The sequence below is a fragment of the Pagrus pagrus genome (assembly GCF_965226575.1).
Source record: "Pagrus pagrus genome assembly, chromosome: 21".
NCBI lineage: Eukaryota > Metazoa > Chordata > Actinopteri > Spariformes > Sparidae > Pagrus > Pagrus pagrus.
The window spans coordinates 19,471,534-19,488,224 of NC_140208.1; the positions used below are offsets into that span (position 1 = coordinate 19,471,534).

At 39.6% G+C, this 16,691-nt stretch overlaps 1 protein-coding gene across 1 annotated transcript in view; it reads left to right on the forward strand.

The window, feature by feature from the left end:
• Positions 1–16,244, forward strand: part of pemt (phosphatidylethanolamine N-methyltransferase) — a 59,854-nt gene extending 43,610 nt beyond the window's left edge. The window contains exons 6-7 of the mRNA XM_084343340.1: positions 8,301–8,375; positions 12,399–16,244. Coding sequence (XP_084199466.1) covers positions 8,301–8,375; positions 12,399–12,453 — 130 coding nt within the window. The 3' untranslated portion in view covers positions 12,454–16,244. The remainder of the gene's footprint in view (positions 1–8,300; positions 8,376–12,398) is intronic.
• The last annotated feature ends 447 nt before the right edge of the window (positions 16,245–16,691 follow it).

Below are 16,691 nucleotides of genomic sequence, written 5' to 3' on the forward strand. Positions count from 1 at the left end.
GAATCTGCTGCTTTGGCTCGTCTGACATGTTCCTTTCGGTGTTAAGTGTTTTTGATTTCAGCATTGAAAGCAGTAAAGTGACAGTTTGTAAGATTACCTTGTCCTAGTTGATATAGCAGTATCGGTTACTGGCAGTCATGGCAAATTTTGATGATATGGGCCCCTGTTCCAAAAAACACATGTATCAACCAGCGAGTGCAGCAAACTCATCTTAAGCAACATCTCTGTTGAAGCTGAAAAACCTTTACTGATGTACAATGTCTGGGCATGCTCCTGATGAGTCGTGGATGATGTCCTGGGGGATCTTCTCCCAGACCGGGATCAGTGACCACCCCATGCAAAACCATTCCCTTTTTGGGGGTTGTGTTGCTTTTGCCCCTCACTTGTTTGCCATTCCATTGTTTAAGTGTTTTTTGAGCAGTGTATGTGAATTGTCATGCATGCAACTGGTTTTGACTTTTGCATCACATCCATACATGCATGCATCAATTACTGTGAAGAAACAATTACAGAATCCAAATACAGTATCAAAAATGGGGTTTTGATTATAACAATACTGAATTCCATGCACAAATAAGTTATTTTGAGAAAACCTCCACCAGTTACACAGTTGGATAGTTCATTTGTTTTATCAACCTTACATTTCCAGAGTGATTATCAGTATGGTGAAGTTACATCACAGACCATTTTATCATGTGTTGTGTGTGTGGGAAGAAGCGGTATCTTTAGGCGAGACAAAACAACGACGCTCTCACTTTCAAAAGGTCACTCTCTGCTTTGGGCGAAATCGCATCACTCTACTTCCCAGTCTACCATGTGGTTGACACCAGTGTGCATATCTAGAGGAAAGCAGAGAGATAGGCCGGTCATAAAACATTAAAACGCATCTCAGGCCACAGCTTCATGGACAAAGCATATATTCATGCCTATATTTGCTACGCCATGATCACAGTAAAGCTCCTGTGGGAGAAGTATGATTATGCATCTGTGTTTTGTAATAAGAAACATATGAGGAACTATATAACAGCAGTAAATCTGTGCTTCAGCCTGTGTTCCATTTTTAAATTAATTTTAAAAAAATTACTTTGCCCTACATAGCTCCACAGAGTCTCACACAACATACGGCCATCACAAGACCCCTCAGGTCATGTGGCACAGACCTCCTGGTTGCTTCAACACTTAAAGGGGACATATTATGCTCATTTCTGCTTGTTGACATGGGTCCTTGATGTCTAAATGGAATGATAGTAACATGCTTTGGTCGAAAAAACCAAAGGATTGAGCACAGCAGGGTTGTTTACACACCAGTTTCACAGCCCTGCTCTAAGCGGCCGGATTCAGTGACTTTTTGTCATTATGTTAATGAGCTACTGCGTGCGCCGCCCACTTCTTCCTGCCAACCGGAAGACATGAGGAAGGCATCGCTGGACCATGGCAACAAGCACTACACAGCAACTTTCAATAAAGTTGAGGGAAAAAAACAAAAAACAAAAAAAACAAGGAGCAATACACAGCGCGACGCAGCTTTTCTGTGTCCGTGCCTGCATATAACTGATAGTAGCACAGCAGACATGTAGCAGGTAGCCGCTGTCTCCAGCTCCAAAACAAAGTAGTGACTGCTTTACTGCAGATAACGTTTTGATACTCTCAGGTCTCATGCCAGCAGCTAACGCTACAGGCTGTAGCATTAGCTGTACCGTTAGCTGCAGCCTACAGCTAACGCTACACACGTATTACAAAAAAATGGCGGATTCTCGTTCAGGTAGCTGGCGTAATGTGGGACGAGATATGCAAAGAGTATGCAAAAGACCGGATTGTGACGTCACAATCCGGTCGAAATCCAAACGGCTCGTTTAGAGACTCAATTCCTGACTCTGCCAGGTACAAAATATTGACTTAGTTGTCAAAACTCATGCTTAGGGGGTGGGGAGGCACTCCGGATACGCAACTATACATACTAAAGCAAGGAAAAAGTCAGTTTTGCATAATATGTCCCCTTTAAAACCAAAGTTGTTGAAGCAGCTTTTAGCTTTGAGGTCTCAGCTGTTGGAATACTGCGTCAGATGTGCTCCAATATTAACATCCCTGAACATCCTGCATATTTTTTATGTTGTTATCTTCTATTACATTCTATTTTGGGGGAGTAACTACAACACATACAGTACGATCGAAAAGTCTGAGACCACTAGTCAACATACAGTTGCATGTCATACAGTTACATACAGTTTTACAAATTTCCAGCCCACAGTCATTTCGTTCCCTTTTAATCCCTTTTAGACTCCTTTAATAGACCATGAACATTATGAATGAAGGGCGTTTTGTTTGAATTGATGTCACCTCCATTGCTTTATATGTATTGTGTACTGAGCTTGCTTTCAGTTGCCTTCCCTGTCTAAATGAAGGTAATATTGAATTGAGGGACAGTGCATAGACTTCCATGGCAATGAAACTTTAGGGTGATGTGTCACCAACAGACGGACTGATATTTACATACCTGGAGTAGTCACCAGCATGTCTATAAAACACATTTAATGATGCACTCAGTGTTCCAGCGTTATGTTTTTGTCTTCTGTTGCCTATGGATTATCATCATTAAAATGCTTCACGACCCTTTAGTTTTAATTCTTTGTCTTTGTATTTTATTTTATTTTATGTAATGCTGTTTGTGTTATGATTTAATCTATTGTATTCCTGTTTTTATTCATGTAATCTCTTTGTAGCACATTTGTTGTTTTTAAATGTACTCAAAAAAATTTCAATTTCTGTATTTCCCAAAAGTTCTCACAGCTACCTACTCTTTTCTTCTTGAAAAGTAGGTAGGAGTTGATATATTTTCTTGTTTTTTTCTTTGAAATATTTTTGTGTGTAACTGCATGTCTTCACTCTCCATTTATCCAAGTTATATGTAGAATAATTGCAGCACTTACTTGCTCTTCAATCAAATGCCAACATTTGTGTAGATTTGTCTGTCATTAAGACTCACTTAGTGGAACATGCTGGTGCTGGAGCTGCTCTGATTTCTCTCTCTAACGAATATTAATCCTATAGTGTTCTCATAATAAATTGGAAGCTACCGTCCTCTCCCAGCTATACGGTAGACAAAGAGAAAGTCTATTCCCCGTAGGCCTAATTTGTTTAAAGGTTATTCCAATTACTATGTCAGTTTTTTATACAGACTTCAACCTAACCCAGCTGAAATGTCTAAACCTGACACATAATCTTTATATTCCCTTCTATTCATGCTGGTAAGTGCGTAAGCGGATGGTCAAAGCTAGAACAAGCTACATAGCAGTGTCTCATTGTGGTTTCCATCCCTTTCACCAAACCAACCCCATTCCCTTCCTCCCAGTCAGTCAACATCATCCAACAGCAAACTTTTCACCACTAAAGCGAAGTTCAGTTTCTGGCTTATGTTAAACTAGATTTCTCTTCTTCATATCCTCCGCAACCTTGTTTCCAGCTCAAACTCACTGTAAGCTACCTGCACAGTATCAAACTGCAGACAGACATACAGTAGTTAGTAATTAAAACAGTGGAGCACTTAGCTGCCAAACAACCAGACAATTCCCTCAGGAGTTGGTGGAGACTCCACTGAGAAAACAGTTAAAATAAGAGTGAACATTGGGCTTCTACTTGTCAGGTGGTCAGAAACACGACTCCAAGTGAATGTTAATGTTGCTCTGTGAATACCACAGTCCACCAACTCCTAGAGGTATGGAATTGATATATGTAGGTAGCAGAGTATTTAAGGGTATAAGCTGACCATTTGGTAGAGTGGAACATCCACTAATCAACATTCTTGAGAATGTAGAGCATGTTGTCTGTTTTCATACAGTTTTTCAGTCATATCTTATTTTCATTCAATACATCGAGGGGCAGACTGGAGAGCAGTGTTGCTCTCTGGAGGAATGTAGGTAGGCAGGCAGGATGGGATGAAGCAATGAAACCAGAATAGATATATCCATCCTGTGTGTGTGTTGTGTGTATGATGAAGCCTGTCTTTGACATCTGGATTTCAGGTTACATTAACTAGTCCATTTTTTCAAAAGTAGGTCAGTGTTTGGTAGCTCTGTCTCCCACACACAACCGCACACAGGTACAAACTCAGTCCCTCCGATCACTCTGTTTGTGCGTATTTGTGTGTGTGTGTGTTGACTATCACTTTTCCCAGAGAGCAGGTCAAGTATCATCAGAGTCTTGATTTGAAAAACACAAAAAGGCTAAAGTGACTCATAGCACGCTCAGCACTTAATGCACATGCAAAACAGCCTGCAGCTTGTCAATGATGAATAGTGTGTGTTTATACGTGTCTACAGTATGTGTGAGGTACAAAGAGGGTATGAGTTTGAATACAAGTTATTAACCCAGTTTTCGTGGGGAAACCACAATCTACAATCTAGCACTATGAGCTCATTCAAGATGATAATTAGGATAAATATAATGCACGCGTCAATAAGGAACAAGCAGGAACAGCTTGAGTCACGTGCCGCATAGTAGTAGGTGTCAGGTGTCATTCAAATTTTGACATCACCTGATTGACCCAGATTTGGTCAGTGGAAATCTGCCTCAGATTAAGGCACCTAACTGAATTTCTTCAGACAGTGCGGTCATTTTTGGATTAATCAGTAAACGTTTGTCTTTTATTGACTTTTTGTGATCACTTTATCATCTTATATCACACTGATGCCGAAACTTGTACCCAATCTTACGTGTTACAGACTCATACACCAAATCAATCAATTATTTAGTTTTAAACTGACAATGAGTCATTTTTTTTTATCTCCATCTGCGCAGTGACCTTGTCCACATACTTAGTTTCAACGCTGCCAGCATATGAGCGTCTGCTGCCAGGTCCATACAGACAGCAAAAACGGAAACACACAGACTCAGGCTGCATATTCATGTGCAGAGACACAGATTTCTATACAGATTTACACGACAGCATGCACGAGCTAGACCGATGCACCGAATAGAATAATACTGTTCCATAATAAGCGTTAATTATTCAGATGCTCATTAACTCAAACTGACAGCAAGTCTATCTTAGGATCATATGATTATGAGCTTGATCATCATCTTATCATATAACAAGTCATTTTAAAGTGAAATTTCAAAAATTCTCCCTTAACCACAGCATTAAATGTAAACCAAAGGTCTAATAAACTGTGCGAAACGATGAGTCATGAATTATTGTTCACAAATGCTCTGCTTCTTTTTCCCGTAGCTGCCAAAGTCTCTAGATCTGCCAAAAGAGAAAACTGGCGCTCCCTTCTACTTTAGGGAGGCTCTGTGTTACTTTGAGTAAATTCTTGTATTTGGTACAAGCAAATCAGCCAATGGTCTGATCAATTTGTTATATGGGTCAGGGGCAGATGGCGATTACCACGCAACGTCTACTGACTCATTCATTGTGCCAGATTTGTGTCACAGTCAGTGTGTCTCACTGAAGCAAGAGTTGTGTGTCAACTTTAGAGACAATGATGGTCATGAATTGAATGTAGTTAGTCAACTGACACAGAAACCTAAAGTCAGTAGAGAACTGCTGAAACACTCAACAGTTTTGTTCTCCAACTTTGTTGTTATCGACATACAGTAGACTTTGTACTTAAAGGGATGTGAAAGTCAAATGTCACAGGTATAGATGTATTTGAGTAATGGATAAGACTGCAATGGCTACTTTCCAGTACAACCTATGGAAAAGTACACAGTAGTGCTGTTACAAATGTCTTACAGGGGTGGAATAGAAAAATGGGCCAAATATGAAATATCTAAAAATGTTCCAGGGGTCTCAAAACACAATAGTAACTCTCAGGTGTGGTGTCAGAAATTGTTGACTTGAGCTGTAAGAAGAAGTCCTTTTTGATTCTAAGCTCCTGGTGTGTGCCCATGCTACAGTCCCATTTTCTGTCACACCTGCAATCTTCAGAGGTCAAAAGCAGTTAAATGAATTGAAAGAAGACATTTTGAGAAAACCAAGGGTAGTGCCGAACCTTCCATCACTTCACATGTCCTGACCTGGTTTACGGTCCTCCAGGGAGAAAAGCAAAATAATGGCTCAGCATTCCAAGGGCAAGATAAAGCCAGTGTGTGTTTAAAGCTAGGCTTAAGATGATCACAATTGTAGATGACAAACAAAGAAGTCAGTTTGGAATCTGTTCATCCAAGTGATGTCTGGACCAGACTAACATAGTCCAGACTCAAATCTAACGTCTATCTCTTCAAGTCAAATGCTGTAAAGACTTTTGTGTTCCCCAGAGGATGAATCCTAATGACTTTAGTGATCACCTGACTTTTAATTTAGGTCCACCAGCACGTCAATGTTTTCACTTATCCAGTGAAGTATCTCAAATGATGGATTTTTTTTACAGACATTCATGCTCCCCAGAAGGTGAACCCTATTGACTTGAGCAACCCCATGACTTGTCCTCGATTTTATTATCACCATTTGCCTGACATGTGGTTTTGAGGAAAATGCCTCAACAACTATTGGATGGACTGACATTGCATTTGATACAGATATTCAAAGTCACCAGAGGATGAATTGTAATAACGTTGGTGATCTTCATCCTGATGGGAAAATGAATGTCAGTATAAAATCAATATACAAGCCATCCAATGGTTGTGGAGTCCATGGGCGTAGAAAGCATTTAAAATGTAGGTGGGACAGTTTAACAAGGCTCTGGGGGTATCCCCTAGAATATGTTTAACAGAGAATATGCCATTTTCTGTATTCTGGTTGCTTTTAACGGGTGAACACTTTTATCTGGACACATTAGCAGGAGAAAAATTATGGATACATTTATCATTTCATTCAGACACATATTTGAAGATATAAAAAAGCTAAAAGTATAGAAATGTATTTGATGACTAATTTATAACAGCTTTGTGGCACAGGACCAGCCACTGACATACACTGTTTTTGGCTAAAAATATAATTGCTAACATTTCAAATAGTAAATAACTTAAAATCTAACAGAGAACTAAAAAGTCAAATGAAATATCTTTATAAAGATGACATGATTAATCACTAACTATGACTTAAGGGGGTTGGTGCTTTTGCTGTTCTTTATTGAATACATTTCATAGCCTGATGCAACTGTCAGGTCCCCTTATCTGTCAGCCGCCTGGTTGCAAGGCAGCAGTGAAAACACGGTATGGATTTTTATTGATATGGGAATTTTCCCAATAAGAAAGGTACCATGAATTTCTGTACCAACTTTTATCACACTACATCAAATAATTGTTGAGCTCTTTCATTCTAAACCAAAGTGATGGGCTGACAGAGCTGCCCACAAATTATGCTGCCCATTGAACCATGCTACTAGCGAGCGAAAAGCATTTTTCAACACATTACTCAGAACATCTTCTTTATCTCTGAATGTGTGCTGTTCCAAAACGTAATGTTCTCTAAATATTATTGTTGTTGCTGTTGAACAGAAAAGAAATTCAAAATTGGAATAATTAACAATAGTATTTGTTGTATCCTTTCATCTCGCCATTATATTTTTTTCCAACTGGCCTTTAAAAAGGACCAAAAATGAACTAAATTAGACTAGACTAGAGGTTTGTCTATATCTGTGTGCCTCTGTTACTTACAGCTAAGTAGGTCATGGTGAACAGTTTTATAAGCCTCATCAGCAATTCAGCTTTAACTGGCCCCACACTGTGTTGTTGTTCTGATTGATGTCATTATGCTTCTTTCTTTGCTTTACTGACAATGTGGGCATTGACAAACTTTAATAGGTGGTATGGTGGAGATGAAATTATTTCCTGGGGCATTCAAACAAGTGGCAGTCGAGGTATCAAAAAGGTGTAAACATTGAAAATGTGGTTTGTGTCTCAGTGATTTCAAATAATACCTTTTTATTACCTACACTATGGTTCCACATGTGAATGCTTTCAGTCCACCATTCATATTCTTCCTTTTCACTCATACCTTTTCATTGAAAAAATAATCTGTGTCACTATGCCACTTTCTGATCAGGTGTATGTAGGTCAGTGTGTTGTGTGCAAGTTTATTTCTCCTTGCAAGGTTGAACTACAGCATAAATAATGTTTTAAACTTATTTAAAAAATGTGTAAAATATATTTGATTTATTGATTTACAGGCACATCTTTAAAAAATTCAGTTTCACTCCTCATTGGTTGTTTTGGGATTTTTTAATGTGAATTAATTCTCAAGTTCTGCTGTCTTTGTTCTGTTTGAGATTGATGACCTGAAGTGGGTACACTACTGAGCATGCCACGCACAATATACTGTATAACCTCTTTCTCGCTCTTCTCTCCTTCTCTGTCTTCAGTGGTGCCAGTCCTGTTGGTCTCGTCCTGACTGCCATAGTAGCCGTGGCTTACAAGGTGGCGATAAGATATGAAGGGTAAGTCTTTCTTTATCATACATTTGGCGAATCACTTGGGTATAGGGTTGGAATGCCTTCCAATATGCATTGAGGACACAGTGGAATTTGATAATTTAGGGCACGGTCAGACATGGTCATGGATATAGTATGAAACTATTTATACATATATATTAGGGCCAGGACTCGATTAAAAAAATTAATCTAATTAATTAGAGGCTTTGTAATTAATTAATCGAAATTAATCGCATTTTTAATCGCATATAAATATTTGACCTGAGAACAGTGAGAAGCAATTTTTTTCATATGGGTTTTAGTATACCATTGAATAATGACTATTACACGGCCTTACGAGTGAAATAAATAATAAATAATCACCCACAATGATTCAGCAGCGACAAGGATTGCGCGGTAAAGTTTTAACTTTCACTTTCACTTTCACGGCCGGCCTGAGCGAGGAGCTGGACAGCGTGCTGTGGTTGGTGTAACGCGTTGAAAGTCCAGCTGTCTTGCTTATGTTGCTATATGTTGCCAGGGCGGATCAGAGCGCCGTCCCTAGCTGCTCTCATGTGTCAAGTCACAGACATGATCTGACGACTTTCAAGGCCGGCCTGAGAGAGGAACTGGACAGCGGTGCTGTCTTGTTTATGTTGCTATTGCCAGGGCGCCAGTGTCGGCGGCTTTTTAACTCGTTAAATAATTGTGCTCCAGTATAATCGGTACGCCTGAAACTCATCCAGTGAGAAACGTTCCGCGGTGCAAAAATAAGTGCGATTAAAATGCGTTAATTTTTTTATCGCGTTAATTTTTGTGTAATTAATTAATCTTAATTAACGCGTTAAAGTCCCGGCCCTAATATATATATATATATATATATATATACATATAAATATGTGTGTATATATATATATAAATATGTGTATATATATATATATATGTGTGTATGTATATATATATATACATAGTGAAGTGTGAAAGCAAAGTTATCTGCCTATTCTATCTATTTCTTTAGATTTCTTTAGATTTCCATATCATGAAGATGCAATTAAAACAGCAAGGGACCCCAAATCCTTCCCTGTGGAACTCCTGTATCAGTTATCATATATTGGTCGCCTGTGGGCCACATCCAGCTTGAAGAATATTACTGAATTCAGAAAATATGCACATTTAACATTACTAAGTAGTGGAAGAGGTCCGGTTCATCCGGAGAGTGAACCTCAATCAGGTTGGCAACCTCTGGCAACAAGCAAAAACATCTGTTATTTCAAAGTTCATTCTGTCTACAGAATTGTTGACTGTTGGCTTCCGTTTTTTGGGCTTGCTGCAATTCTAATTTGGCAGACAGGGCTACCTGGGTAGGAAACTGATGTACTATTCCACTCCCATCCCTCCTCCTCCTCTCTTGTGTTTTCATCTCCAGCTATTGAGCACAACATTCATAAGTTCCACCATAAGCTGAGATATACAGAAAGAGAAGGATCAGAAGAGGTGGACATATCTTTTTTTTCTTATTTTCCTGCTTCAAAAGCCTTGTCGCTGAGCCCTTTCCTTCTCGCGTCCTCCTCCTCCTGCTCGTCCACAGCATTTACGAGATAAGACATAAAAAACAGTTATGAGCGACCTACTTCTGGACATCTGTCCGCACAGACAACTGTGCAGAAATACACACACCCACATACACACGGAAATACACAAACATGCTATGACTGCATAAGCTGGTCACAAATGAGGCAGAGCTCTGCGTGGAAGCAGCTGCTGTGTGCACCCGCTCATTAAGCCTATTGTGTGTGTGTGTGTGTGTGTGTGTGTGGGTGTGGGTGTGTTGCATGCTCTCATCTTAAAAACAGGTGCATAGGTGTTAATGTTAATTAACCGTAATCCTTTGCATTACATGAGTAGTTAACCTGACACATAACGGCTTATGATTCAACAGTGATACAGTTAATTAAAACATCCTATTGTCACTATTGCTATACTTAGGACCCCACAAAAGGCTTCACCTGGATTGTAGCAGCAAGAAAAATGAAAATGTCAGGTTGACTAGGTCACAACTGACTGACCTACATTTATCCTATACATAAACCTGACCGCAGACACATACACTCACCATAATACAGAGTCGGAAGCATAATTAGAGACCAATCCAAATATGAATCTCATTACATCTTTGTCCACTTCCTACCTCGTTGAGCCCCTAAAGGTTATTTTTGTTTTTCTATTCATATCTTCTCGCCCATATTTCTGCTACATACATAAGTCGTTCAGTGTTCACAGGAGAAAAAACATTTCTGCCACCTTTGTCTAGCTCGTATAGTCTTTCAGAATGGCCTCAATCGTGAATGAAATGAAAGTCACGTTACACTTGAAAAGGAAAAGGGAGGTTAGCTTTGGCAGGGCCGGAAGTATGATTCTCTGAAGATTTCACACATGCTGTGAATGAAAGCACAGGTGCACATGTCGCTGTGTCAGTTTCCGGCAGTGTCAATCCACAATTGTGTCATTTAGCCCAGAACTGGGGGAAAAGGCAGGAGCCAGATTTACCAAACACAGTTACTGGGATAAGATTCATATGCTATATTTGTCTTTTGCTTCTGGCTTTGATTCTGAATGATCTCAAAACTGCGAGGAAAGCAAGGTGTCTGGTAGAATATTACCTCATACAGTGATCTGAATCGAAAAAAGGCACCAGTGGGATAGATCACACTGAGTGGAAATAGTGAGTGAGTGAGTTCACACTATGCCTCTCAGCTTTCTTGCTCTCTGATTGATACAAATGAAGATGTAGTGGTGAAGGCTGGTGCCAGATGATGGCTTTTAATCCCTTTCTATCTAGTGTGAAAGCTCTTGAAGAAACTTAAGGGCTGCAAACATTTTGGTGCCTTAGTTTTGACTTCCACTAGTGCCCTTGTGAGAGTAGATCTATTCGTAGACGTATCACTTAATTATATTTATTTTCCACTTCTGGTCTGCGCCTTGTCATCAACAAACATACTAAATGAATGTGTTAACTGCAAACCAGAGTCTTAGTCGAGCTTTAAATGTCTCATACTGTACAAAGCCAGATTGTAAAGCAGGTCTAGGAGCTATATAAATACTATGAAAGTATTAAAATGCTCAATCCGCACAGCCGATATTCAGAGTAGACTCTGCTCGGGCCTGTGAGAGCTGACCAACCAGAATTTTCGAGAGGCGGGCCTTGAGCTAAAACAAAGCTTGAATAGAGGTGCTGCAGCAAAGGACATTGTGAGAAAAATAATGTTTCTTAATAACTGAAGCATATTAAAAAGTTCTAGTAGACGCCTAAAGCTAAAGTATAATAGAGAACCTTTAAAAATATTTGGGATGTGATATGTGGAACATAAGAAACTTCAGACATTATCCAGAGTTCTGATTGCTTGTGGAGGAGAGACTCATGGAGGGGTCTCTTCCCTGCCAACTGCACCTTTTCATTTATTTTCCATGGAGGTCTCTGGCTAGCATGTTAGCAAATAGCTTGCCAGCTACAGAAGTTAATCAACTACTTTTAAAAAAAATGTTCTCCCATTTGGCCCCTCCTATACCTTAAAAAGATAGAACACACTTGCGACGACACACTCCGATCAGGATACCACAGGCTTGGCAGAGCTGTCAAGATACAGTATTCCCACAAAATATAGCGAAAGCTTGCCTGCATCCTTCACACTCTTCAAATGTGTCTAGTGATTCAGTGTTTTTGTGTCATCTATCTCTGGCTTGCTCTCGGGCTCTTGTCGAGTTGTTTCTCTCACATATCACAGCTTTTATTTTCAAATTCCCACAATTACACACAAGGACCGGAGCTGTTGTTCTCTGGTCCAGCTGTAAGTTGATTTGGGTGTCAGTGGTGTAAAACCTGTGTGTGCATTCATGTGCAACAGGGTGGAGGAATATGTGCAGACACAAGACATCTTCCTATTATTCACGGTTCAACACACACACACACACAGCGTTCCAGGCGCAGAGTGGTACGGCGTTCTTGCCTCTGATTTATTATCCCATTATATGTTTGTTCTGCTGTATTTACAGACCATTCACTGGACTGATCTATCAGGAGAGGAGTCAGCGCCGCAAGCATGAATAATCACCTCCTTCCCAGGCGCTTCCGGCTCCTGGTTTGGCTGAGGATTCCCATCCTGTCACGAGGACAGAGTGACTGAAAGACAGACAGACTTACCATCAGCCCCAATCATTAATCCACCTCCAGTGTGGAATCAACGGCAACAATCAAACTGCAACAAGTGTTCCATTTTTGATTTTGGCAACATGCTTATGACATCAACCACTAACCATGCCAGTATGTGATGCTTTTCAGTCAGGAAGCTTTCTATTGCTCCTCAAGTTTAAGCTTGATGTTCTGTGACACGTGCTTGGTTGCTTTCTTGTTGAGGTTTCAATGAGAAAGTTGATACCACTGTCACGTCTGTGAGTCAAGTATGGAGGTGGAGCCAGGTGGTGATGCAGCCACCATAAAGTTGACAGGCATCCGCCACAAATGCTGCACAGAAGTACTGGGCAGAATGGCATTCATCAAGATTACAGTTTTCAGTCAAGTTAATCACCTCCTGGAACTAGATCCATACTTAATGCATTGACATGAGTGATATCAGTCTTCTCATCTAACTCGCAAGAAAGCAAATGAGCTTATCTCCCAAAATGCCTTTATGCCTTTAAAGCTGTATTAGGTTGTACGAGCAGTAAAAACATGCTCACCACTCCCAACAACCTAAAGTTTGATTTATGGTATGGCGCTCAACACCTTAGAGTGTTACGCAACAGAAATTATAGAGGCGAGCAACATTCGCCATGGTAACCACACGCTATCCCCCAGCCGCTGTGACCATCCAGCCACATTGCACAACGAATGATGATATCCCCGGCAAAACAAAACTCTCCAGGTGAGCAACATGAAAGGAACGTGTTGAGCAATGATTTTATTCTATTGAATAAAAAATACGAACTTTAATAATGAAAAGCTCAATCCAGACAAAAACCCAAACACACTGGCTAAAAACACAGGGAAATATTCAAAGAAAGGAACTGTGAAGCAAAATATGACACATGAGGAAAGTCTCTTTCAGCATAAAAGACAAAACAATCAAAATAAAACCCAAGACCATGGCACACGTCTCTCGAGCAACACTGAGTAAAAGAGTTGACCACCCTGTCATAAATCAGACTTAATTCTTAAGACGATCTACTTTTCAAATTCATGTTTGGTAATGCCACAGGAGGGAAATTTTAGCGCAGGGTAGAGTCAAAGATACAGAGCCAAATACCAACTACACACTAGTAGAACGTAGAAATCCAATAAGTACATAGTTGAATGAATGTAACATGTTTTTTTACACTTCACTTAAAACATTAAAAAGTGAAATGTAAATATTTCCAGATGAGGTTTTAAAGGAAATGTAAAACACAGGTGTAGCTAATGACATTATCGATGGCTTTGTTCCATTTAGATGCACCATTGTCACCATGCACAGTACCTCCATCTGTAACTGACACACCTGCGTGGAATGAAGTCATTATTGATGTTCAACATGGCACCTGTGTTTGACAAGTCTCACTGTCCACTGTGGAAAAAGTATTATATATTATATATTATATATTATATTGATGACCCAGTGACGTTATTGACTTGTGAGATGTTGATACCATTACATATTATTCCTTGTCAGGGGTGGAAAGTAACGAGTTACATTTACTCTCGCTACTGTAATTGAGTAGTTTTTTTGTGTACTTGTACTTTTTTGAGTAATTTACTACACTACATTTTAAATAGCTTCCGTTACAAGTAAAAAAGTAAAAAAAAAAAAAAAATAGATGAACTTGCACTGCGTCTGCGTGCCAGTAGCTGTCCATCTGATTGGCTCTGGACAACTGCTCGCCAGAAGGTCAGAAACATCGAGAGGAGCTAGCTAAAAGATGATGGAGACGAGTTTGTGGATGGAGACACGCATGGAGAACGTGAGGCCAATCCCTGGCCATACTTAAAGGACTTCTTTGAGTTCAATTCCGCGAATGACAACAATTTCATCATGCAATGTAAACTTTGTATGCCGAAAGTGACGCAGCTATCCACCTACAAAAACTCTGCTTCCAACCTGCGCAAGCATGTACAGGTAAGATAACCTCATGTGAAGCTAAATAACGTTACATGCAATTAATCATGGATCCATGCGATTAATAACTTTACTCAATCATGGTATGCTAACGGCAGTGTTAGCAGCCAGCTTTATAGTGCTAGTTAACGTTTTAAACAATCAAATTTGACTCATTCCATAATTTCACGCATTTCAGTATGTCGGTCACTCAGATGAGGACGATTTCTTCGCATCACTGAAGTCCAAAAAGTCAAAAGGCACAAGTGAGCTAGATGGGTTCCTTGCCTGTGTCTCAGACAACATGGACCTACTGAACTCTTTTCCTCTCATCAAAAAGCTCTCTCTTAAACTCAACACTGGCCTGCCTGCTCCTGCTGCTTGTGAGCGCCTCTTCAGCTGTGCTGGACTGCTGTTCACTGCAAACCGAGCTAGAATGAACTCTACTAACTTTGAAAACCAGCTCCTGCTCAAACTAAATTGCAAGTTCATTGAGTAATTAAAATGAGGAACTGCAGCAGAGCAGGAGGAGAAAGAAACTGAGTAAAAACTGCTTAGAACAATCAGTCAGAAATCCTAGAAGAAGAAAGAATTGACTTTCACTTTGAGATGGTTCATCCAGAGATCTGTGATCTTGAGACTTGAGGTTCGACTGAGTGTTTCTGGAGTGTTTTCCATATGTTTCTGTTGGTTATCAGTGAAAAGACACAGAGCCAACGACTTTCACTTCAACTGAGTTTTTGTTAACATTTATTCTTTATTCATATCTGGGTTAATCTTGTTCTGCTTTTATGTCTTGATGAGCTAAAGACAGTTTCCTGTTGATTTGCTGTTCTTATACAGTGAGATGTGAATGAAAGCTCAGTTTGTGCAGTTTTTGATACATGTGTATCTCTGTACACCTGAATATGCGACAGGTGCAACTTGTAAACAATGATACTATTTCTGATTATTATTTCTGACTCACCTGATGGTGCCGAGTCCTGAAAACCAGCTCCTGTTCAAACTAAATAGCAAGTTCATTGAGTAGTTAAGGAGGAACTGTAATCTGGATCTATCTGTGATCTATGTGTTTTCTTAAATAAAAAAGTCAGTTTGAGCTTTGTGTAGTAACTAAGTAACTTTTACTTTTACATTTTAAATGAGCTACTTTTTACTTTTGCTTGAGTAGACACCAGTACTTTTACTTAAGTAAAATTTCATCAAGGTAACAGTACTTTTACTTGAGTAGATTTTTTTGGTACTCTTTCCACCCCTGTTCCTTGTGTTATAGGTGTTCCTTTTCAAATGCATTACTTTGTCAACACAAACAGTTTTCTGACCTGCAGGCACTGTGTTATTCTTGAAGTAAAATGGTGCAAATTGCTCCATTTCGAGGTATTAGTAAGATAATAGCAAATATTTAAAACACAAGGCAACAGCTAGCATATCATTTCATCACTGCCATGAGTTCTCAATTAATCTAAAATGCTGCAATTCCTTGAAAAACCCTACAGGATGACTACATTTAAGGAAATGCTGGGCTAGATGTGATGGAACTCAAATAGATAGCTTTCAACACTGCCATTATCGTAACAACAGATTTCATGTAATACACAGTTATTCAGTGTTCTACAGGTTTTTGATGTTATCTGAAATGTGTCCCTTTTCAAATGTCAGAGGAACTACACCAGTAACGGCTTTTTACTGTACCTATGCAAACATTTCCAACCTGCCTGGCGATGTGATCCATGTTAGTGGGATATTTTATGAAATAAAAAAGTGACTCAGGGTTTGGAGCACTGCTGTCTCTGTTTTTGCCGCCTGAAGACATCAAGACTGCTAATGGATGCAATTAAGTCTGTACTTTTGCATGTCTACCTCTTACAGGCAGGTGTGGGCCGGGAATGATCAAAGTGCTACTTATGTGTTTGATTGCAGCAAGCTGTGCTAATGCAGCTCCTGTGAGAAATGAGACATTTGGCTCGTTTATAATTGAGTAGCTTCTACATACGCAAGTAGTCTCCTGTATTCTTACATTTATGTTATAATGCAGAGAAAGTGGGTCTGCTACTTAGCCTTTCAACTTGGCTACATATTAAACTTTGTCCAACATGCCCTCATACCCAATTAACTCAATAGGTTGAATGCCAATTACTCACAAAACATATATGACCGTTCCCACAAAAGCATGAAAACTATGGCATATGATCGTTTGAGAGTAGCCTACCAGCAGCAG